The sequence below is a fragment of the Engystomops pustulosus genome, chromosome 1, assembly GCF_040894005.1.
Source record: "Engystomops pustulosus chromosome 1, aEngPut4.maternal, whole genome shotgun sequence".
NCBI lineage: Eukaryota > Metazoa > Chordata > Amphibia > Anura > Leptodactylidae > Engystomops > Engystomops pustulosus.
Window position 1 is genome coordinate 208,090,854 of NC_092411.1, and position 26,727 is coordinate 208,117,580.

Consider the following 26,727-nt stretch of genomic DNA (forward strand, 5'->3'; position numbering starts at 1 on the left):
TACACTTCACTGTGCACAGTCCATAGGATCTGTCCAACACACAGGCCCGTTTCCATAGCCCAAGCACATTTGTGTGCAGATAGCCTAAAGGTTGAACAAAATATCACTTATGAGCTGCCTAATAGGTAATATATGTAAGCGTTAATTACAATTACCGTATATACTCGAGTATAAGCCGACCCGAGTATAAGCCGAGACCACTAATTTTACCACTAAAAACTGGGAAAAACTATTGACTCAAGTATAAGCCGAGGGTGGGAAATGCATTGGTCCCTTGCCATAGGTTTGCCACCACTGCCCTAGTAGTATACAGCCACCAGCCCCCTGTAGTATACAGCTAGCCAGCCCCTAGTAGCATACAGCTACTATATCTGGAGCCTGGCTACTCCTGTTAGGATAATACAAATTATCACAGCTGAGAACTATAAACAGCTGCAGAGAATGCAGAAACACAGCAACAAGAAGACAGGTATAAAACAATCAAGCTACATAGCACAGAGGTAGAGAACCTACTAGTAAGGCCAAAGGACGCCGGTCCAAATCCTGACAATTGCTGCCTGTTGATCCGCTCCTGGACACGCTGAGGATGGAGGAGACATATTAAGACTGTTCAGTCCTAGGGGTGATAGTTTCCAGGAACCCGAAAGATTTTATACTACTTAATATTCTTCTAAACTGTATTTTCTTTTTTTTTTTTTTTTTTGTGTGTGTGTGCAAGTTTGTATTTTGTTCTTCTCTGTGAAACTATAGCATGGAGGGGCTCTAGTACCCCCTCCCCCACCCCCCTCCCTGCACGGAGCCCTTCTGGCTCATTAGCATGTTTTTAAGAGTTCATTTTAGTATACAACCAGCCAAGCCAGCCCCGTGTAGTATACAGCCTGTCCCCACTAGTATACAGCCAGCCCAGCCTGCCCCGTGTAGTATACAGCCTGCCCCCACTAGTATACAGCCAGCCCAGCCTGCCCCGTGTAATATACAGCCTGCCCCCACTAGTATACAGCCAGCCCAGCCTGCCCCGTGTAGTATACAGCCTGTCCCCACTAGTATACAGCGAGCCCAGCACTAGAAAAAAAAATTAACTTATATACTCACCCTCGGGTGGCCCCGATGCGCAGCGCTGCTCCCCCGATGTCAGCGCGGGTCCTCTTCTGTCTTCTATCTTTTGACTTACGCAGGGTGCCGCCATGTTCTTCCCGGCCTGCAGGTGCATAGTATGACGCGGCCGCTGCTGACGTCATACTATGCGACGGCCGGGAGAAGAACATGGCGGCGCCCTGCAGGATGTTACCAAAGAAAGAATACAGAAGAAGATAGAAGACAGAAGAGGACCCGCGCTGCCATCGGGGGAGCAGTGCGGACATCGGGGGAAAAGGCGCTGCGCATCGGGGCCGGCGGAGGGTGAGTATATAAGTAAATTTTTTTTTTTAAGTGCTGGGCTGGCTATTGACCCGCGTATAAGCCGCGAGTGTATACGGCACATTGCCACAGTCACAGTGCCTGGATCTATGATTAAGTGTCCCTGGTTTATCATAAATTATTTTGATGGTAAATTTCCTTTAAGGCCTCAGGATGTATCAGCCTGCTATAGTGCAGAGCTTTCTCAATGGCACACAAGTCACCATTCTTCACTGCTCCATTGCTCCCATGTTTTTGTACTCTATTCAGGACACTGTCTGCAGCTTGTACTGTGAGGGATCTGTGTGCTGTAGACGTTATATGGAAATCAGGAACAGCTTCTTTTCTCACATGTTGTCCTATCAGAACAGCTGCTGACAGCTTCCTGGGGAGCAGAGTTTCAGGTGCTGCACTTTCTGATGAGAGAATCCCAGAAATAGATAAACTTGTGTTTCCTCCTTCTACACAGTGATGGGAACAGTCCTGCATGTGGTGCCTTTACAGGGAACCTGTCACCACAAACTAAATCAATAAACTGCAAATAGTGCCTTATACAAGACTGTAAAGTTGTCCCAGTAGTTCGCTCAGCTCAGTCGCTCAGTCGCTCAGCTTTGTAAGGCCTCATTCACACAACTGTATGGTCTTTATTGTTCTGAATATACGGCTGTATTCTAGCCGTAAATACTTTATGTTTTGCAACAGTATGGCAACGTATTGCACCATATCCGTATAAAATTTAGTGGACTGGCAGATGGTGGATGGCTGACTATTGGCTGGATGACAGAATTGACCTCCCATTGGTTCTGGATACTGCACTTATATACGGCAGCATACGGTGCACAGCCATATGCAGCACGTATTTAGCCCGTATTTTATACGTTCCCTTGAGTTCTATGGGTCGTACGGAAGGGAAATACGGTGGAAAATAGGACATGCTCTATATTTTTATACAGCTCTCTTGCGGTACGGTACGCTACGGTGGACAATACAGCCATGTACGTGGATGGCCGTATTGTCCATTAGGATACACGGGGATGAATTTCGGCTGTATATATGGCTGTCTTTATAAGGTCGTGTGCATGAGGTCTAAACCTGCCCCTCCGGAATGCGCCAGTTCCATGTCACCGTAATCTTGATTGAAATTAACAGTGCTAATCTGTTATTAGCACTGGTGCACATTAGTGGTGCATGTGGAGCTTGTTGGGGACGCACAGCCCATTGCCAAATTGACTGGTGCACCGTACATTTGCCAGTAATGTGCCTTTAATGCCACTAAGAGTTAGCTAGCTGTGCTTTGACTTGCATATACATGGCATCGACTTACTGTTATTGCTATATGCACAATGCACCTGTGGAGATGGCCGCTGATGCGCAGCCCATTGCTGAACTGAGATGTGCACTGCACATGCACCAGTAATGTGTACCGGTGTTAGTAAGGCACATGCACCAGTAATGTGTACCGTGTTAGTAAGAGTTAGCTGCTGTGCCCCAAGGTGCATGTGCTTTGGACCGGAAAGCTCTTACTGGTGCATGCGCCTTGCACCTGTGGAGCCGGCCAAGTACATGCAGCCTGTCGCCAAACTGAGAGGCGGACAGCACATGCATGGTAATTTCAAACAGGATTATAGTCACTGCTAGGGCAGTGTAGAGGGGCGCATTTACGAAGCTGAGCAGCCGTGAGGAGGTGGTGGAGCTTGACTGCATGCAAGAGCTCTCCCGCTTCCCTGACTGGATATATGGAAGAAAAGTCTTTAGTTGACCAAAAATCAAAGAGGGGCCGCTAGAAAACCATATGGACAACTTTACAGTCTTGTATAAGGTACTATTTGTAGTTTATTGAGTTAGTGGTGACAGGTTCCCTTTGAACCCGAGCCAGTCCCTGCCCACTTAAAGCAGATGTATCATTTATTGACATAATGCTTTTTTTTAAGTTCTCCTAAAGACTGCTGAGAAAATTGTTGCAAAGATTAGGTTCATTAAATGTGTGAATATGAGATATTACACTTGTAGCAGCAAATTCAGAACTAATGAGAGAAAAAGAACAAGATAAAGAAGTGCTTATTACATCCAGGGTTGTTGCAGCGCTCCACTTCTTGGGCAGGTGTCATCTAGTTAGCACCTTCAGGTGTCTAAGAAAAGGGCTGTTGATTTTGAGTGTCTTACAAGATATAACTCTGAAGTTCCTGCATACTCAGCCAAGACCTCCTTATGCATCGAATAATCTGTTCACAAAACAATGCTGCTTTGGTTTTTCAACTGTTAGCTATCCACTCCTGGGTAGAGTAAAATATGGCCTTGTATTTCTGGCATCATAAACTTCTTTTCTTGGGAAAATCTGTGCAGTGAAATTCTCATCTTTATATGCAGATATAAAGGCAGGCGTTTTGATCCATTAAAACCTTTCTTGGCTGGTTTCAAATGTGGAGGAAATATCCCGGCACTCACTTTTTCTTCTTTTGCTGAAGAGTTTTAATCAATTATCACATAACACGTACAGATACAGAACGCGTTTCGGCTTATAGTTGATAGTTGATAAAGGCTTAGGTATAAGCCGAAACGCGTTCTGTTTTTTATACATGTTATGTGAAAATTGATTAAAACACTTCAGCATAAGAAGAAAAAGTGAGTGCCGGGATATTTCCTTTTCATGAATACTTGGCATATATTCATCTTTCCATGTGCACCACACCAACACACCATGTATCACATGGTTTCAATGGGGAACAGTGTCATTAACCCCTTTCCTCACCTTGATGTGATTCTACACTATAGAATGCGGGTCTTCCCGCACCTTGACGTAGAATCATGTCATGGCGAGCGCCTGGGCTTAGAAGCTGAGCCCGTGCGATAACTGCAGGATCCAGTAAAATTGTCACTGAACCAGAAAATTATGAAATTTTCACATCTGACCTCATAAAAGGCGCAGAAAAAGTGATAAAAAAATAACATTTACCCCAACATGATACCAAGAAAAAGTACAGCTTGTTCCGCAAAAAGTAAGCTCTTAAACAAAACTAAAAATATAAACTTTCTGCCCATTGTTACATTGCGATGCAAAAACGAGCAAATTTCTTACAAAATGAGTTCTCTGTTCTGCAAAACAAGTTAACCATAGAAAAGCCATATAAATGGGGTATCGCCGTAATCGTGATGACCCATAGAATAAAGAGAACACATTATTTTTATGGTACGGTGAACGGGAAAAAAAATGCTAAAAACCATAAACAAGAGTGAATGATTTTTTTAACCATCAAGAAAGAGTTAATAAAACCCCCTGTAAGTGATGTACCTGAAAAGTGGATCTCTTCCACAAAAAAAAATAATCCCCCATAAATTACAGATCTGCTCTGAATGGTGCCTCCTTCCATTCTATGCCCGGTTGTGTGCCCATACAGCAGTTTACCACCATATATGAGGCATCCTCAAACTCGGGAGAAATTGGGTATCAAACTTTGTGGAGTTTTTCATCATTTAATACTTTGTGATGGTTTAATTTTTGGCCAAAATTAATACATTGTCAAAAAAAATTATAGCTTGTAAATTACACCTCCATTTTGTTTTAACCCCTGGGAAACATCTAAAGGGTCAACACGCTTCTTAAAGTTGATTTTTCACACATTGAAGGGTACAGTTTCTAAAATGGCATAATTTACACAGTTTTACTGCTATTTCACTTAAAGCTGAGGAGGTGCTTCTAAATAAGGGTTCTGGCGACTAAAAGTGAGAAAAATTGCACCCAAAATTCTGAACCTCCTAACAACCTAGAAAAAGAGAGAGGAAGCATAAAAAGCCACGGCAATATAAAGCAGACATTCGGGAAATGTTAGTTATAAAGTTACTTGAGTGCTATGACTATCTGCCTAAAAAGCAAAAAAATTTGAACCTGAATAATTTGTAGAAATTTTTGCCAAATTTCTATTTTTTTCTTAACTAAACACAAAAGATATCATCAACATTTTTCTATTACTTTGAAGTACAATGTGTGACGAGAAAACAATTTCAAAATCCCCTGGATATGTTAAAGCGCCACAAAGTTATAACCTCCTATAATGACACAGGGCAAATTTTAAAAACCCTAAAATGGCTTAGACACAAAGGGGTTTTATCCTGGCAGATTTTCCCAGAGCTTCCTGTAGATATGAAACCTGCCATAAATCACTGACTGGAGATTGCTTTTTGCTATTGAATCTGTAGTAAGGCTGGATTTTGGCCTGTTTCATATACATTCATATGAAGGGCAGAGTCCTTGACTGACCTTTTCCCAGCATGCAATAGAACCATACTGCTGTTTCCTTCCCTTTCATGTCCATACAGATGACATCGTTATATTCAGCACTGAGCAGTTTGTATACATGTGTTATGTACCGTAAATCCGGTAGCTTTTATGTTTTATTAATTATTTATGGCTTGTTGTTTTTACTCTTCTTATTACAAATCTGCTAATTCTGTATTTGTTTTTATCAGGTTGTTGGAGTGGCACAGGCCATCAATAAGAAATCTGACAGCAATGGGACATTCACTGAGCAAGATGAGAAGGTGAAGTATATATGTGATTATATACCTTTTTCCTGTTATGGTTCTGATTTAATTAGGTTGGCAATAACATTTATCTTATGCACGTTCAAACCATATGTGACCTGTCACATTTCACATTAAGTGTTCAGAATCTAAAGGTTATGCAAATGTTATGCAGGCCAATGGTGGGAAATACAGTAATAAAAACATCATAATTTAACATCTAGATCCAAAATCGGAGCAGTGCTGCTGGATATAATAGGTAATTCAACGCTGAATTTATTCATTTATTCCATTTTCCATCATTTCCTGTTGCTTTATTAAAACTAGGCCACATCAACTAGACCTTTTCCCACAACACCAAAACTATTTATTTATTTTAATCTTTATAACACTGGTGTTGTAGACCATGGAGTAGATGAAGAACTGCAATGATCAGCTGTAATATAATGAAGTTTTATTAATAATCCTTGTTCCCATGAAAGCGCAAAATTGTGAATACCCAATTGTTGTAGGGATAAAAAAAAATTGTCTGGCATTACAATTATAAAATATACCAGTACCGACTTATGTACAAATTCAACTTAAGTACAAAACTAAAGAATGTATCCTGTAGGCAACCAGGAAACTGCCTGGTATGTTCAAATCATATTTATAGATTAGATTCCTAATATGAAATCATTGGTACTGTAGCACCCATCACCTTACCACCACCACATATCTACTTTTTTTGAGCAGTTGATAGAACCGTAAGCAGACAAATCTATTCTCAGGGTAGTGGTCAGTGCACGTAACAACACATCAGTTCCCATTTATTCAAAGAACCAAGCTGTCTGCCTCCTGCCTCATTATTTATGTATCTGCTAATGAGAATAGCTGATCTTTGGGGTTGCTGGGTACATGACCAACAATACACAGGACCCCCAAAGGGCCTTTTTGTTGGGCTGTGTAAGATTATAACATTTTTTTATCATTATTTCAGAATGCCAGAGACTAGATAAACTGAGTGAATAATGCACCTGTACTGTACTGTCACATAGTACATTGTATCCTTCATAAATGCATAACACTGCATAATGAGCACCTGTATTCTTGAAACAATGGCAGCTTTGACAGAGACATTTGCTAAGTGAATAGCTGAGAGCTTTACAAACCAAGATTTCAAATGTGTATTGCATAGGCTATCCACAGTGTCCAACATCCTGTAGATGTTACATAATTACTCAGTAATCCACAGCTGTGTTATGTTTTTAGGCTACAGTATCTGCCTGTTATTTATGATGTAACTTCTTTCCATAGGGACATTGACAATAAACATACTTACAAGTGAATTAGTAACTAGGATTATATTGTAAGTATTACATGTAGATTATATAAGGGAACCAGTCCAGTTTCACATGCAGTGCTATTTGGGGGCAGCTTGAAAAAGCTGAGCTGATTGAGATAAACGTTTGTGGGAAAATATTATATTATATTATAAATAAAAACTCTTGTTTCCACAGTTAGATTAATTTTAAATTTATTTTTTTTCCTCAAATTAAAAACAGACTTTCCAGTTTCCCAAGTCCACGATAATACAATTTAGTTTTTTATTATTTCCTATTTTGTATTCTGTACCCGGCGAATTTCTTCCAGAACGCCAGAATAATAATTTTACCAGATTTTAGGTGTATAATACAATCTGTTAATAATAAAAAGATGCAGGACCTCCGCGGATGATGACATAAGCCGACACCTGGGACCGGAATCTATATGGCACCCGGTTTTCACCAGAGCCCGCCGCAAAGTGGGTAGGACTTGCTGAGGCGAGGTACCACCAAGTCGTTCCACAGGTGCAACATTGTCCGCAGTGGCAGCCAAGACGAGGTACACAGACTTTAGGCAGGATCGTAGTCGGGGACAAGAAGGAGGTCAGGACGGGCAGCACGGAATCAGAGTCAGCAACGGAGCAACAGGTGGAACAGGTGGAACAGGATCACAGTCAAATACGGAACCGGGGTCACAACAGGAAATCACACAAAGAACCCAGGGCATCAGGGAACAAGCTTTTCAATGGCACTAAGATCAACCAAGGAGTGTGGGGAGAGGCTGGGTTAAATAGTATTCTGGGTAAGGCACACTGGCACTTTAACTGGTTCACGACCTCCCGCCATGTATTCATGGCAGGGGTCGGGTCCCGCTGCATGGAGAGGGTTTACGTGATGAGCCCTCTCCATAGCCGGTAAGTCTTTGCTGCATATTGAAGCAAAGACTTACCGGTAACACCCGCGATCGGTGCTATCACCGATCGTGGGTGTTATCACAGCGATCACTGCCGGCAAAGCTGCCGGCAGCCTCAAAAAGATGGCGGCGCATGGGCCGCCATCTTGCCTAGGATCGTCGCTCCCCGGGATGTCATCGGGGAGAGGCGCTCTGTCTCTATGGTAGCCTTGGGTCTTCCTTGTGCTGATAGCACATTGTAATGAATGAGGAGGAAAATCCCCATATACTGCCGTACTGTAGTATGGCAGTATATGATAGGATCGATCAGACATCCTAGGGTTAAAGTACCCTAGGGTTAAAGACATCCTAGGGTTAAAGTAACTGACATAAATATAAATAAACAGTAAAAATCATAAACACATTAGGCATCGACGCGTCCAAAAATGCCCTTTTTTGCCATTTTGAAAATCAAAAGGTTGTACAGCCCTAAAAATGATATAATTGAAAATATTATCAAATGTCACAAAAAAATGATACCACCCACAGCTCCGTACAACAAAGTATAAAAAAAGTTATTAGCGCCAGAAAATAAAAAAAAAAAATTTGTACAGGAGGTTTTAATTTTTGTAAATGTATGAAAACATTATAAAACCTATACAAATTTGGTATCCCAGTAATCGTACCAACCCAAAGAATAAAGTAGACTTGTCATTTGGGGCGCTCAGGGAAAGCAGTAATATCCAAGCCCACAACAAAATGGCACAAATGCATTTTTTCACCATTTTCACTGCATTTGGAATTTTTTTCCCAGTACATGGCATGGAATATTCAATACTATCACTATGAAGTGCAATTCTGTTACGCAGAAAACAAGCCGTCACACAGCTCTTTACGTGTAAAAATAAAAAAGTTATAGATTTTTGAAGGTGGGGAGGGAAAAATGGAAATGAAAAAACAGGAAAGGGTCCTTAACCGGTTAAATCTTCTGAAGGAAGGAGACGGGGATGCGCGTGCACGGCCGAGGACTCGGAAGTAGGAGCGACGATGGGTGAGTAGCGGTAGCGGGTCACGGGGGCACAAGGAGAGGAATAGGTGAGCATGCGACCCGAGACATGGGTTGCGGGAGCACCTGTGACAATAACTCTGAGCGAGATGTTCTTGTAACGAGTTTTATATTTTGTACAACTGTTTTTTTTCAAAACTGTCTAAATTTCTTTGTCCCATTTCTATGACCAATTATACTTAATAGGATATGATTTTTGTTATAACATCTACCTTATCCAATATATCAACAAATCCTAATTTCTTTAGTCCTTTTTCAGTGAGCATATGTTTAAATCAGAGGTAGGACAAAAACATCAAATCTGTTTTACAAAAATATTGTTTTAGCTGCAGCTACCTTAATGAAATAAGTGTGAAATTAGAAATATTCCTTTTTCAGTCCACAATTTATGTGCCATTTTATCAATATGTTCCAAATTCCTGTTTCCCCTCTCCTTATTTCTTTTTTTATTCCCACCCATATGTTGTAACATGTGTGAAGATTCTTATCCTTTTAAAAGGAACCGGTCAGTTGATTTTCTGGATGAAGCCATCATCCAGGACCATGAAAGAAACCATGAAAGAAACAAAAGCTAGAAGGTGTCACTGCCAATATACTGGTAGTGGTTTATTAGGCCAATTGCTGATGAAAGGTTCCCTTTAAACTATGTGGAATATCTGTGAGAAATGGCTTTCTTCTTGCCACTCTTCCATAAAGGGCAGATTTGTGCAGTGTATGACTGATTGTTGTCCTATGGACAGACTCTCCCACCTCAGCTGTAGGCCTCTGCAGTTCATCCAGAGGGATCATGGTCTTCTTGGCTGCATTTCTGATCAGTTTTCTTCTTGTTTGAGATAAAAGTTTAGAGGGACGGCCGGGTCTTGATATATTTGTAGTGGTCTGATACTTCTTCCATTTCAATATGATCGTTTGCACAGTGATCCTTGGGATGGTTAACGTTTGTAAAATCTTTTTATATGCTAATCCAGCTTTAATCTTCTCCAAAACAGTATCACAGACCTGCCTGGTGTGGTCCTTGGTCTTTATGATGCTCTCTGCACTTTAGACAGGACCCTGAGATTATCACAGATGTATTTATACGGAGACTTGATTACACACAGGTGGATTATATTTATCATCATCAGTCATTTAGGACAACATTGGATCATTGAGAAATCCTCACTGAACTTCTGGAGTGAGTTTGCTGCACTGAAAGTAAAGGGGCGGAATAATATTGCTCTCCCCAGTTTCCAGCTTATTATTTTTTACATAAGTTTAAAATATCTATAAATTTTTGTTTAATTTCACAATTGTGTCCCACTTGATTCTTCACCAAAAAAATTAAAGTTTTATATCTTTATGTTTGAAGCCTGAAATGTGGCAAAAGGTAGAAAAGTTCAAGGGGGCCGAATACTTTCGTAAGGCACTGTACTTAATGTAACTCTCTCTGGACCAAAAAGGTGCTTCCCATCACTCAAGCCCTCTAAATGTATACAGAGGCACAGTGTCTCGCCCACAGCGAGCACCAGCTCCAGCCTCTGCCTGCATCCTGTATACATCCAGAAGACTGCGTTTACATGTGGGGTTTTGTTTTATTTTAACCCTTCACACACTAGAACGTAATAGTACATCCTAGATTATTCCCGCATCGGGACATTCTAATAGGTCCTGCTTCTGCCACCAGCTCATGAAAGGAGCCGGCCCCAGAAGCAGCAGGTGTTTGCTGTATTTAACAGCTGACACCGCGCTCTGACACTCTACTCTGAACGGTGCTCCATCTATTCTATGCCCGTCTATGTGCCCATACAGCAGATTACCACCACACATGGGTTGTCGGTACCCACGGGAGAAATTGGGTATAACCCCTATGAAACACCTAAAGGGTTAACAAACTTCTTAAAAGTTCTCCGCATAAGTTAAGGTCTGTAGCTTCCGTAATGGGGTTATTTGCGTGTCTTGCTATTATTTAGGTCATTTGAAAATTTCCAAAAAAATTGAAAAATGGCACCCAAATTCTAGACATTCTCGTAAAATATATGGAATCTTAAAAAACCTTGCCAACACAAAACACACATGTTGAAATGTAAGTTATGAATTAATTTAGGTACTAGAGGAGGATAGGTAATTGCAAGAAAATACTTGCTGATTGCAAATGGACATGTGTATTCTGAGGCCTGTGGCAACGATGACAGTAGAAAAGACTGATCAAGACGCTCTAAAATTTGCGGCTCAGGCAGTCGGCTAACACACAAGCTGTGGAAACCAAGGGCATTTGTCTGAACCCATTGAAATACATATGACAGTGTGATATATAGCACATGGCCCAAAACAATGTTCCTGTGCAGAAGGCCATACATTTCTTGTTCCTTTTGTTTAATATTTGAAAGCCAAAACCAGAAGTGGAACCTACACAGAGACCATACATCATGGAAGGTTTTGCATCTCTTCCATATTTTGGATCCACTCCTGGCAATGGCTTTCAAAATACTTGCAATGCACAATGCTGACTGTCTGAGAGTGTGAAAGGTAAGATGCACACGATTTGAATATACAGCGAATTTGCATTACCATGGTGTGTAATACTTCAGCATGTATATTTACATGAGCTGCAGATTTTCCAATCCCCATAATGTAACATTTTCTATTTGTATTGCATGTGGAATCAGCATTGTTTTTTTTCTTTATTTCGATGCATATCGGATGCAGACTCTCCTCACCAGTGGACATTATGCATCCTTACATTATTATTAAATCTTTGTGGCACAGACACTCACAAATCTGTTAACTTTTATTAGGTCCATCATGTTTCTATTGTGTTTGCCTGAACATGGTATTGCAGGCAACTCTTCCATCCATGCAGAAGAGTAAAACAATTAAATGACATCTACCACCTGGATGAAAGATTGTAAACTAAGGACACTGACATACTGGTGTGTGCCCCCTCTGTCAGTATCTCCTTTAAGCTTCCTATGCCCTTGTTTTAAACAGCTTTAAACATTATTTAAATGAGTCTGAGGGGCTCCAGGCTCCATTAACACCTATTGAGCCCAGAGCCCCTCAGACTAATTAGCAAAATTTGAAAAGTCTGGTGCATAAGAAGCCAAAAGAAGAACAGATCCTGCCAGAGGGGGCACACATCAGCATGTTAGTGGGCTTGGTTTACAATCCTTCATCCTGGTAGATGTCTTTAACATTATTTATTAAATGAATGCCCTCAAACCTTAAAGAGGACCTTTCACCACCCCAAACTTTACAAAGTTAACATACCATTATGTCGACTCTAGCATCCTGATTTAGGCACACTTTAGGGGTGTGCACATGTATGCACACCCCTCACCCGTGTTGCAGCTCCTCCTTTCTGACCATAGAACCCGGGGAATAGTCAGATATCCTGGGGCTCATATCTCTGGAACAGAGGGGGCTAGGAAGACAATTTCATGTGTGCCTAAATAAGGATGCTAATGGTATCTTAACTTTGTAAAGTTTGGGGTGGTGAAAGGTCCTCTTTAAGGTTTGAGGGCATTCATTTAATAAATAATGTTAAAGACAATGACCATTGATAAAATTTAGATTAGGAAACAACGAAATAGCAGTATCATTTGTTTTATTTGCCATAAATCTTTTTATATGGTTTTATTTTGTATTTTTCAGGACTTTGCTGCTTACCTAGCATTTTGTGGGATTGTACTACATAATGCACAGTTGTATGAGACATCGCTCCTTGAGAACAGGCGGAATCAGGTAACATTCACTGGAGATACTGTAACCAAATTAATTATATCTTGCTAGTTTGCTAGTTTGATGCCATAATGTAGCTGCGGGACATGTAAAATGAAAATTACTTGATCTTTCATCCCTAACATATGTGGCTCTATTGCTCTTTGCGGCAATTATTCAATTATCATGTTACTGCCAGACAGTGGAGAGCTTAAAGGGGATGTCCAATCATTTATATCTGACCATGGGGGTGGGGTGGTGTCTATGGCCCCCCATACCAATAAACACAGAGCCTGAAACTACAGTTATGCCCTGTGATATTTTTTTTATGATCCTGCATATGCTTTGTTCTTCCTGTGAAGTACATTACTGGGCAGTCATCTAGATACTGGGGAGCATTTATCATAGCATGTACACCAGTTCATACCACATAAGCCATTAAAAAATAGCTATTCCTAGAGAATGGCACCTACGCGGCAGGTGGGTGACAAAGCCTCAGCTTCACACATTAATTATAATCTGAGCCAGCAATATAGCGCAATATGCATCTTAGTATATTCATTGTTTATCAGAGTGATAGATCCCGAAATTGCTGTGGTCCACCATAAAAAGTCTCATGAGACAGCTGGCACCTACTCAGAATTTCCCCAGTTTCTCTTTAACCTCAGGGGGTAGTGAATACTAGAGGCACCACTAGCTCTTTGGAGTCTTTATAAACAAAATTATAAACTCTTTTGTTGTAGAGTATCTAAGCAAACCAAAAGTATACCCTGATTGTTTTTAGGTCTGCTTCAACAAAGATAAGATCTGTTAACTTTTCCTTTCTAAACTCAACACAACTGGGCATCTCTGGGATAAAATAATCAACCTTTGCTTTTTTAACTTTCTTTGAAAATCGCCTTCTATTTTCAGACTGCTTGATTTGCTTGAGAATAGAATGAAAACAAAGATCCATAAATGCCACTAGCAGCCTATCCATGGGAAAGATGTAGGGTGATTTTTAAAAAATTTCATTTTGAGGGATGGGAGTTGTTGCTTGTTATTCAGTCTCAGATGACTTCCATAGAATTGAACAAACATCCTCATTTTCACACTTGGCGAAAATCCCTTCTTATGTAATTATCACTACTTTCACAGCAGTCTTTTGTTAAATAATAAGAGAAATTTAGTAAGTTATTTTTGGTAGACAAAATGCCTAAAATGACAACTTGCTATTGATTTGGAGGCCAGTACATTGATATTAAGAAACATACTGTTGGTAATGATCTGCACAATCAGAGTCGTGGGAGCACCGTGAACTTATAAGAGACTGAGACCTTGTGAAAGCCATGACGACATGTCCTGCATTTATTGTCTGATATTTATTTTGAAACCCAGCTACATAGGGTTAGACTTATTAATGTGTGCTAATTAAAGAGCTGGCCTGCAGGAGAAGTGAGAACTGGTGAATTGTGCCAAACACTTCTACTTTATGAGACAATAGGGATTTAGCAATACAGTTACGCCAAATTTTCATCTGTTTAAACACAAAATAAATTATATGTGAAAGGCAGCAGGGAAGATCCTAGTGCTGTTTGGTGACATGCAGGGCATTTCTCAAAGGACATATGCCATGTTGGAAGAACAGTGCTGCCTACTTTATCATTGCTGATAAATCTGCCTCATAACTGAATCAATTTGTTTTTCATGATCTAGACTATGGCCTGTGCATTAGAATTTCTGGATAACTTTTCATTGGTACGAGGAATTTGCATTTCTGCAGTTATTTTGTCTTCCTCGTTTAGCCTGTGCAGTTTTGGCCTTTATTTACACAACGATGATGATGATAAACAAGGAAAATTAAGTTTCTGGCCTGAAGACTTTAGCTTCTATACTCCTGTCCCCATGGCAATACTTATAGCTTTGGTTCCATAGATCCTTCATAAAACCAGTCATTTAATTTGGGGCCCAAAAATTACAAACATGCTCTGCAGTTTTGTGACCCTAAACTTGGTAAAGTCAGATCTATACCTATATTTTTGTAGTTCACTTACTCTTCAATAACCTGTCATCAGATTTTCAAAAATAAGCCTAATGACAAGTTCCCATAACTCTTTTGTAGCTAAAAAATGCATACTTCATATCCCTAGAAAATGAATTTTTCTAAGCCTACCTGTCTCCCTGCCTGAAGGAGCAGCAATTCTAAAGGGCTTGTGTTATTCATGGGAGTTAGTGTGTCTTTCAGCAGTTCAGAGCAGGGGAAAACTCATCAGCCCAAGGGAGGGAGAAAACGGATTTCCTGGAAGTCATGAGGTCTGAGATACAGTGACTTGCATGAATAGCACACACCCTTGGGACTCTGTGCTCCTTCAAGCAGGGTGCCAAGTAGGTTAACAAAGTTCATTTTATAGGGGTAGGAACTATGCATTTTTGTAGCTAGAATCATTGTCTTGTTAGTGAAATCTGGTGACAGGTTCCTTTTAAGTCACTAGATTTATCTCTGGTAGCTCTTGGTGCTTTTGTAGCTGTGTCAACACATGTAGCCACAGCGCTGCTAATGGTCCGTGATATTTTCTGATGCATACAAATGGCATGTAAATGACTGGCCTCAGTGGTCAAGCCGTGTACACATCTCATAAAAGGGCAGTGATTGGCTGCAGCCGTCACTTGAGCACATGGGGAGATGGCAACAAGTACTGTCTGTTTTTTTCTTTGAAATTTTGTCTATTTTTAAGTTATTAACCCATTCCCACTCCGTACATGTACTATGCTGAGGCTGTATGAAGGGGGCTCACAAAGGTGGGGTTTGGTGCATATTGCAGCAAACTACCACTGCTAATACCCGTGATCTGTGCTACTATTAACCCTTCCGCGTGTTACAATCGTCACTCCCCGTGATGTCATCAGGGAGCGGTTGCCACGACAGCCTCAGGCCTGTGGCTTATTGTAATGGATACTGGGTAAAAATGCCATATATTGCATTACAGTAGTATTGCAGTATATGGTAGAAACGATCAGACCATTTAGGGTTAAAGTACCTACCGTATATACTCGAGTATAAGCCGACCAGAGTATAAGCCCAGACGCCTAATTTTACCACCAAAAACTGGGAAAACCTATTGACTTGAGTATAAGCTGAGGGTAGGAAATGCATTGGGCACAGCCTCCCAGTATATAGCCAGCCAGCTCTCAGTAGTATATAGCCAGCCTGCCTCCTGTAGTATACAGCCAGCCAGCCCTCTGTAGAACACAGCCAGCCCCATGTAGTATACAGCCAGCCCCATGTAGTATACAGCCAGCCTGCCCCCTGTAGTATACAGCCAGCCCAGCCAGCCCCCTATAGTATACAGCCAGCCCCCTGTAGTATACTGCCAGCCAGCACTTTAAAAAAAAAAAACATTTATACTCACACTCCTTCTCTTCTGTCTTCCCCACGGCTCCTCTTCAGTCTTCTGTAACAGCCGGCAGAAACGCGGCCAAGCTCTCTGTGACGCGGCCGCTGCTGACGTCAAAGTATGCGCCAGCCGGCAGATAACATGGCCGCGTCTATACTCGCTGTTACAGAAGACCGATAATAAAAGAGGAGCTCCACCGACATCGGGGAGCTGCGCTGAGCATCGGGGCTGTCGGAGGGTATTTAAGTTCTTTTTTTTTTTTAATTGACTCGTGTATAAGCCGAGGTGAGGCTTTTCTGCACATTTTTTGTGCTGAATATACACAAGTAAATACACAAGTAAATACGGTATATAAATTTGATATCACCGTGATCGTACCGAACCAAAAAATAGAGTAGATGAAAGTCGTAAAAACTGAACCCACAAGAAAGACAAACACGTTTTTTTTGCCAGAAACTTACCACTCACACAGCTCTGTACATGGAAAAATGAAAAAGTTATAGATTTTTGAAGGTGGAGAACGAAAAATGAACAAAAAAACGCTGCATCCTTAAAGGGTTAAAGAAAAAGATTCAGGTCCAGGAAGATCCATTATTCATACATGATTAAAATCTTATTTTAAATTTAAAATTTCTCTGCTTCTTGATGAAGATCAGGTGTATTATCTGTTTAATATAAATAGTTTAATAACATTTCTAATTCTTATCTACAGAGGAAAACAAAAGATAGAATCATCAGACAAAGCAGGCTCAAAACAGAGAAAGTAACATTATAAAAAGCACAAAAACCAGACTCACCTGCTTTATTTCAAATGTAACTAAAATTTTGTATCTATTATTATTTATATTATTTTATTTTAATAGTGCAGATAATAATAGCAAACCCTGTAATAAATATTTTATCTCACCCCACTTTCTCTGCATTCAGTAGTTTCTGAATACTGTTTTAAAGTGAAGCCATATAGGAAAACAGTCTAAAAAGTTCCTTAACCCTTTCAGGACCTGGCCCTTTTTTGTTTTTTCATTTTCATTTTTTACTCCCCATGATCAAAAATCCATAACTTTTTTATTTTTCCATGTACAGAGCTGTGTGACGGCTTATTTTCTGCGTAACAAATTGCACTTCATAGAGATGGTATTGAATATTCCATGCCGTGTACTAGGAAGCGGGAAAAAAATTCCAAATGCAATGAAATTGGTAAAAAAACGCATTTGTGCCACCTTCTTGTGGGCTTGGATCTTACGGATTTCACTGTGCACCCCAAATGACAGGTCTACTTTATTCTTTGGGTCGGTACGATTACGGGGATACCAAATTTGTATAGGTTTTATAATGTTTTCATAGATTTAAAAAAATTAAAACCTCCTGTACAAAAATTTTTTATGGGATTTTGCCATCTTCTGGCGCTAATAACTTTTTTATACTTTGGTGTACTGAGCTGTGGGTGGTGTCGTTTTTTGCGGATTTTGATGACGTTTACAATATTATCAATTTTAGGACTGTTCGACCTTGTGATCACTTTTTATAGAATTTTTAAATTTTTTTAAATGACAAAAAAAGTGCCATTTTCGACTTTGGGCGCGATTTTCCGTTACGGGATTAAACGCAGTGAAAAACCGTTATCATATTTTGATAGATCGGGCATTTTCGGACGCGGCGATACCTAATGTGTTTATGATTTTTACTGTTTATTTATATTTATATCAGTTCTAGGGAAAGGGGGGTGATTTGAGTTTTTAGGGTTTTTTATTATAATTTTTTTTTTTTTCCTTTTTTTTATTTTTATTTTTAGTACTTTTCAGACTCCCTAGGGTACTTTAACCCTAGGGGGTCTGCACGATCCTATCATATACTGCCATACCACAGTATGGCAGTATATGTTGATTTTACTACTCATACATTACAATGTGCTGATAGCACATTGTAATGCATAGGTTAACCCGAAGTAGCCTCGGGTCTTCGCGAGACCCGAGGTTACCATGGCGACGGATCGCTGCTCCCCGATCGCGGGTGTTACCGGTAAGCCTTTGCTGCAATATGCAGCAAAGACTTACCGGCTATGGAGAGGGCTCAGCGCGTGAGCCCTCTCCATGCACCCGCGGCCGACCCGTGACGTGCTATTACGTCACGGGTCGTGAAAGGGTTAAAGCAGTGTTTCCCAACCTTTTTATCTGCGGGGTGCAGCTGCACCCAAATTTGTTTCCAAGGACCAGGCCGGGTAGCCCTCTTACCATGGTCCCTGGCCACAAAATTCTAGGATTTGTAAAGCGCTACAGAATTTGATGGCGCTATACAAATAAAGATTATTATTATTATTATAAATTATATCTTACCACATCCCATATAATGAAAAGTCAACATTATCATACCCCTTTTTCTATAGCAACCCCTACAACCCCCATGTCCCCTTGTCTTTGGCCTTTTCGCTGAGGAAAAAAAAATATACATACTCTATGTAAGGAAAAGTTATCCTTGAGTATAAGCATGGGGTGGGAAATGCAGCTGCTACTCTTCAATAAAATGTCCAGCAGCCTCCCCTCATGAATAATGAACTAATTGAAGTGCCCAACAGCATAAAATGTCCCCAGCAATGCTCCTCCCATTAATGAAACGTCCCCCGCAATTTTCCCCCTGTTAATTAAATGACCTTAGTAGAGGCCCCATAAAAATAATAATGTCAACTCTTACCTCCGGCGCTACTCTCCTGTTGTCCCAGATTCTTCTTATCTTAGATTCCCTGCAGTTCGGGCAGAGACACTTTCTGTGTCCCCACACTTTCTGCCTGTGTGCACCCGCTATGACGCTGGCTTATTACATCATTTTGGGTACACGTGGGCAGAGAGCATAGACGTGGCTCTGCTCGCACTGCCGGAAGCTGAGTAGAGAAGTTGTTTGACCACGCCCAGCCCAGTGGTTGGAGACCACTTCCTAAAAGCCACTGTGAAAAAAAATGCAAGTCTGAAAAAGCCTGTTGATTACAATGGGTCAAAGTGCAATGCAAGTTCTGCATGTCAAAAGCATGCGTAGAACATGCGCCTGAAAAACGCAAGTGTAAAAAGGGGCCTAAGAGAAGCTGCAGACTTCAGCATGAAGCCTCTAATAAAAAAAAAAATACACAACTTTGTATACACGCTTTTAAACAATCACACAGGGTTATACGCGTTTATATACTTATATACACACTCATAAAGTTCTATATTCCTTACATATATGCACACACATTTATACACATACATAAATGTATACACTCATAGGCACACATTCATGTACTCATGTATACAATTATATACTTGCATACAGCATATACACATAGGGGGAGATTTATCATTAGGCAGGATTTTGCGCAGTCTTTTCATAACTGTTATTTATCTAATATGTAAATTTTCTAAAGAAGCTGCTGGGGCGTGGAGTAGCCGGAGCTGAAGCTACACGGCACGGCTACTCCACACCCCAGTAGCCTCTTTGGTCCTCCTATCAGAAATCTTCGTTGCGCAGCTCCTCATAGGCCCACGGCTGCCCGTTCACTGCTCTGAAGCTGGAGCCACTGCACATGCGCAGATGGCAGGCTGCTACAGGTGGCACACGGAGCTCTATTTTTGGGCACCCAACCATCAACATAGCACTCGACATAGAACTCAAAGAATCATGCTGCAGTCCCATGCAACACTTTGATTGCTTGGGACTGCAGGAAGGGGAAGAACATGTGGAAAGGGGAGGATTATCTTTAGAGATCCTCTAGGCTCCACATTTGTTCCTGTGCAGGGGGACCATGGCGAGATGCTACAACATTAGTCCAAATTTGCCCTTCTTTCAACTGTTTTATTGTCCTCAAGAGGCCGATATAATTGAAAGTTGTGGTAGAACAGGTAGCAATAAATTACTACTTAAAGAGAACCCGTCAGGCAAAATAATCCCCCTAAACTAAATATATTTTCATAAACTGCCATTAGAAAGCATTGCCTCTATCCCTTCATTGTCCCTCTACAAGCCTGTAAACTTAAGCAATGAGGTCCTAAAGCTGTATGCAAATGACCTGTCAAATGTCCAATGAGCCATTAGCATATTCAAGCTGTCCAGCTTATTCATGAGTGGGAGGCACAGCCACACCCCCAGTACTTGACTGACAGCCTGTATAATGATGTAGATGTGAGGTATAATGGTGTAATGGCTCCTCCATGTGCTTCCTGGTGCTGGCGCCCCCTGCAGCCTGTGTGTGTGTTAATGAGAGATACAATAGCTCCAGGCAGCCATGTTATAGCAGAACATGTCAGGCACTTGTGTAGCTGATGTCTGTGTCTCTTACATGTGTATGGGAGGATGCAGCATGTCAGCAGATAAAGCACAGACACTAGCAATGCTTTACTATTCATTACACACAGACATGAGCAGAGGGAGGAGAGAGGAGGGGTAACAGGGGTAACATCACTGCCTCTGACCATGTGACCAACCTCATTTACATAATAAAACAAGATGATTTTATAAAGATCAATGTATGAATTGACTAGATAAAGGCTGGGGTGGATCCTTGTGAGCTGCTCCAACAGGTAGTGGTGACAGTACAAGTGACACAGACCTGATAACAGGTGTCCTTTAAATTGCTGTGCTGGCACTTTGCAATAAATAAGTGTGTTTTGGTTGTAGTTTGGGCACCCGGTCTCTAAAAGGTTCTTCATCACTGACATAGGAGTTGGTGTATGTGGGTCCATTGCTACTACAGGGGGAAATTTTTTACACTGCACATACACTGGACTATAAATCCAACTAGTGGAAACCTGCCAGACTAACACATAGACAACTGCTCAAAATCCTGCCTTATGATAAATCTCCCCCATAATGCATTTCCATATTTATACTACATACACACACACATACAGCAGATAGACAGCACATGTATACACACATGTATATACTCATTGTCAGGCAGTATTCTAAGGGTGCATTCACATGCAGTATGCCAGCCGTGCCCTCCTCCCTCCATAGGAAACAGCGGCGCATGGCCGCCCACCAGGGAAAAGATAAAACATGCTCTATATTTTTCCGGTGTGCGGCGCGGAATGGTACCGCCTCCGTGCCACCATTGCTGTCTATGGGTACGTATATGGGCCGCATGTACAACCCCACAGACAACCATGTGAATAATTTTGTATTTTGAAATACAATTGAACAGCTGTGGAGAGGAGATTTCCCTAATTACAATGTTTATATAACCAAAATGTTAACCCAATAGTAACTCAATGCATTTACATTATGTTAACACAATGTTAACACTCTGCAATTAGGCCAATCTCCTCTCCACATCTGTTTAACTGCATAATGTAAATTCCATGTGTGTCCACAGCCTGAATCTAACCCACTTTGTCTGCATTTTTATATTCACATAATGCAGAAGCAGCTAACGGACCAACAACCTAGTATGTAGAGTAGTACTATCCTACTCTTCTTACTTATTTCCCTGGAGCCTGAGACGCCTTATCTAGGGGATGATTATCCTTATCACTTTTTCACCTACACACTTACCAGAAAAAAGTTGATCTAAGGTTATTTGTTTTTTGTTATTGATATTATAGGTTCTGCTTGATCTTGCAACATTAATTTTTGAAGAACAACAGTCACTGGAGGTTATCTTAAAGAAGATTGCAGCAACTATTCTATCCTTCATGCAGTCTCTGAGATGTACCATCTTTATTGTGGATCAGGACTGTCCCGTGAGTAGACAGTATTGAATTAGAAACTGTTAACATAAAATCTTGTTATAATGGCCTTCAGTAACTGTAGAGGCATTTTACAATGGGTCAGGTTTACTGACACTGTCCAAGTTATACAGTGCAAGGTTAGATTGGACAGTCTTACTGCACCTGATTTATTAGTGTCTTAGGCTACATGCACACGATCGTTGGTGGACGAATATTCGGGCACAAGCTTGCAAACGTATATATGTTCCCCCATTGGCATGAACATACATCAAAAACATTTGTTAAATGTAGTTCAGTACTGATGCATTTGTTTAGTTCCCCAAGGAGTTGAATTCTGAAAATACCTACCTGAGGTACCTACCCAAATTAGCAGCACCCTCAATTTGGGTGTGACATATTTTTTCTAGCATTGCATATTTTATGTGAAATCTAAATGGTTACCTATAAATGTCAATGGTGTCTTTTAAATGTCAATATGTTGGTGTCTGAAGCAGCAAGCACCATGATTCTGATATCATATTAAAAGAAGAGAAATTCATGTTTCCAACCACATGGTTCCATTTTGGTTCAAAGGGAAGTGTAAAGGAGATAGTAAATGAACTGTCTGGCTGTTTGCAAGGAATTGTCATCATTTAGGGGCTTCTACGCCAGAAAACTGGTGTACATGCCCTGATAAATCTCCCCCTATGTCTGTAACTTCCTGTATCTCAGGTTCTGTAGATCACAGAATCATAAACCTGATAATATTTGAAAAATGAGATTCTCATCTTCTCAAGTACTATAAACCCCTATATATGGCCTGATACGAAGCCACTCTCTGAGTCTGAGCCTGGGTGACAGCAGGAGTCCGGCTTGGAAGCAGGAGCTGGAACACGACACAGGCAGACAGGAACGGACTGGCCCACGGAGGAGAGCTGGTGGCTTGGAGGCATCTGGGAACGCTGGGAACACAGGAGTCACCAGGAGCGTCTGGAATGCTGGAGACACACAGGAGACAGGAGCGTCTGGAAATGCTGGAGACACCGGAAACAGTAGCATCTGGAAACGCTGGAGACACTGGAGCGTCTTGGAACGCTGGAGACTATCTCACGCCTCTTCTGGAACAGCTTAGCAAAGCTTGGTACGGAAACCATGGAAGTTCCTTAGGCCACAGAAGATAGGGCTTTCACTTACAGGAAACAATGCTGAAGATGCCGGGAGGCATGAAGGCAGTTGCCGGATTATGACAGCTGAGCCTGATAGCCAGCGCCAATCAGGAGGACACTGGTCCTTTAAGGCTTGGAGAGCCGTACCGAGGATCGCCTGGTGCGACCATGACACAGATAAGTGTATGCACTCAGGGCCGGCGCTATGGGTAGGCAAAGGTGGCAATTGCCAGGGGCCCCCTGAAAGAGGGGAATCTCTTCTTTCAAATGAATCTTGAATTGTGTTTCTAGGTGCTATGGATCCAGAGATATTCAGGTTTAAAATGAGAATATCAGGTGCCATTGTTATATATAAAAATCACTCCCAACGGCAGTTATTATCTCCATTTTCCTAAAACTTAGAAACACATTTAGATTGATATAAAAGAGGAGACTCTCTTCTTTCATAGGAAAATAGGAGGTTCCATGTGTCACAGAGCCAGAGATATAGCCCCCTGAAATTAACCCCCCCCCCCCATCCAGATTCTCAGCCTTCAGGCTTCAGGGAGAATTTGCTGCACACAGGAGCTGCTGCACCTCACAGATAATGGAAATATTCACTTTATATGTTACTACATTTTGAGAAGGGATAATATCAACTAATATTCATGTTTTTAACCCTTCTCTATGCAGAACTATCTAAGAACACACTTTCTCTCTTATTCACTTTTATTTTGTGATAGTTTTTTGTTGTTGGGAAAATTGACTGATACGAACCCAGAACATGTCCATAAAGTTATATGTAACACCAAACACTCACATGTTCTGGAATAAAGGTTTTATTTCCCCCCATCCTCCATTACTTACACCCATGTTATAAGGTTCTCCCTCTCATTCCTGTGAAGCGCGGAGGGCTCTGTTATTGTGCGGATAATACAATGACCACATCTATAAGTGACTTGTATTATCTCATTAGCTTGGTTTATGGATATATAGTTATTTATTTGGGTGACCATTGTGTAAAGAACATACAATTATAGATGTGTGTGAATTTTCTAGCTGAGAAGCAGATATCTAGTTATTACAGTTTTAGTGATATTATGTGGATTTATTTATGTGAACAGATCAATAGGGCACATTTGTGAACTCTACACATGTCCATCTATTACATTTAGGAGATTTGAAGGGAAATATTTTCTGTTTGGAGCACATTATTTGCCATCAAAGTCAAATTTTAAGTATTTTTTTGTAAAATGTTTCATTTCGAATCAAAGTTGCATGAAGGCGCCTATGTCTATAAACTCTTTGATGCAATTTTGAAAATGGGGCAAGTGTCTGCTTTCAGAAAATATCGGTCCCTCTTCCCAATGGGCCTCACAGTCTAATCAGCCTACCAGTAATTTTTTGGAGTGTGGGAGGAAACCGGAGGACCCGGAGGAAACCCACACGCAGACACAGAGAGAACATACAAACTCTTTGCAGATGTTGACCAGCGCTGCAAGGCTATAGGGCTAATCACGGAGCCACCATGCTGCCCATAAATCTCCCTATCAGCTATCCATCTCCTATAAAATTCTCCAAAATTACAGTTTGTTTTACCATACTAAAGGGAGCCTCTTGCTGACTGTGACTGGTCATAAAATAGTTTTATTTTGGGGCCCCACTTTTAGTTTTGCCCAGGGCCCCACTTTGTCTAGAACCGGCCCTGTATGCACTGCAGGATCAGGTTCCATACTGCATGGAGAAAAGAGGGAGAATAGTATGAGGGATCTGATGCTGTTGCTGCTGCAATGTCTAGTAAGACATAGTTAGATTCACCGCTACACTGCTTAGTAACTTGGTAATGTCCTATTTTATGCTGTTAACTGGGAAACATCAGAGGAAATAATCTCTGTTTACTGGAGCTTGGGGCTGAGCTAAAAGACGCTACAAAAAAGGCCAAGTTGGCGTTCCTGTAAGTGTCCAGTAACTATCTCTGTATGTACAAGTATACAGGAAAAGCTGTCATTCCCTGATAGGACCACCCCCTTCTATTCTCAGCAAAGAAAGATTAGAAATATAAATAAGTAACAGTTCTACTGAATCTTTCCCCACAAAACTATATATCAGTTTTTTCAGCTTTTCCTGCTTTGTGACACGCTGCCTGCAGACTGCATGGATTCTCACCAAACCACTGAATGACTGGCATGTTTTAGCTCTGTATTACCCAGCCATTTTTTTGTGCTTTTCCACTGCCACACACCAACAACCCTTACTTTGTACCTACATCATTGTAACTATAAGTGCTTTAAGTGCTTTACTGTAAGGACAAGTTAATGGCATACCTCCCTACATTTCTGGAATGGAAAGAGGGACAAAATAGCGATCCCCCTAAGCCACACACGCAATCACTCCCTGGCCGCACCCCAAATTTTTACCATATTATAATGATAAAAATCCTCTTCTCAATAATAATATTAAAAAAATATTTTACCCAGTTTGGGAATTGAACCTAGAACCTGCATAGTCCATGTGCCATAAAGACATAGAGCCTCTACCCACTAGGCTACAGGCTTAGTAGTTAGCAGTTAGATGATTTTTGGTAACTAAGAGCTGTTAACTATTAATTATTGAGACAATTATTATTAGTTTTATTATTATGGAGATGATTATTATTATTGTTACTATTATTAATAATTGTCACCATAATAATAAAAATAATAAAATTTATAATGATAATAATTGTCCCAATAATTGCAATAATAATCTCTGAGAAGATCCCTCTCTATATATCAGTGCATTAAGTCTGTGTCACAGTGTAGCAGTAGCAGTTCACAGCTCTTAGTTACCAAAAATCCTCAGATAGATAATCACTGAGCTTATAGCTTAGTGGACAGAGGCTCTGTGTCTCTATGGCAGTTGGACTGCAGAGGCTCTGGGTTCAAATCCTGGGCTGGGCAAAAATTTATTTAATTGAATTAAATAGAGCCTTGTGTCTGGGGGAACCCTAGGAGATATGGAGACCATATATGGACATATGGTGATCTGAACCTGATGACGTGGTCTCTGCTCTGTGCTAACCCGACACATCTCTCAAAAGGATTCCCTGCCTGATGTCTGTAGAAGCCATTCAGAAACGCAAATTCAGGCTTTGAAAGCATATACTAGGTGGGACACAGAGCTGGGACAACCCCAGCCAGTGTGGGCCCTGGAGGGAATATCCAGGACAATCTCCCAGCTGCCCTTGACCGTGGGGCAGAGGTATAAAACAGGACTGTACTGGCCAATCCAGGGTGGTTGGGAGCTATGATTAATGGCACCATCTTGGGGTGCACAGCTGTATTCACATCTAGTTATCCGCATACATTCTGCTTGTAATGTAGTAGACTGAGTTATATCATCTTGGTTCCTAAAGTATACGTTCAGCAGATGCCATAACGGCCTATAAGGGATGTATGGCATCCATCACCTGCTGACCATTGAACAGAACGTTGCCTCAAGCAGCTTGCACTTTCCCAAAATACATCCTGCTGCTCTATCATCCCCAGGTAAGTCACTGGCATGTGTCCACACATGTAAAAGAGAATGTGATTGCCTTCCTTTGGCAATAAACCTAAGCAGCTTATATACCAATACACAAATATATGAACCATATACAGTTACAAACTGTAACTAAGGGACAGAGA

At 41.0% G+C, this 26,727-nt stretch overlaps 1 protein-coding gene across 7 annotated transcripts in view; it reads left to right on the forward strand.

The window, feature by feature from the left end:
* Window positions 1–26,727, forward strand: part of PDE5A (phosphodiesterase 5A) — a 208,779-nt gene that overhangs the window by 113,783 nt on the left and 68,269 nt on the right. For all 7 annotated transcript variants that reach the window (XM_072119190.1, XM_072119184.1, XM_072119188.1 and 4 more), the window contains exons 4-6: window positions 5,860–5,931; window positions 12,806–12,895; window positions 21,813–21,950. In XM_072119190.1, the coding sequence (XP_071975291.1) occupies window positions 5,860–5,931; window positions 12,806–12,895; window positions 21,813–21,950 (300 nt within the window). The remainder of the gene's footprint in view (window positions 1–5,859; window positions 5,932–12,805; window positions 12,896–21,812; window positions 21,951–26,727) is intronic.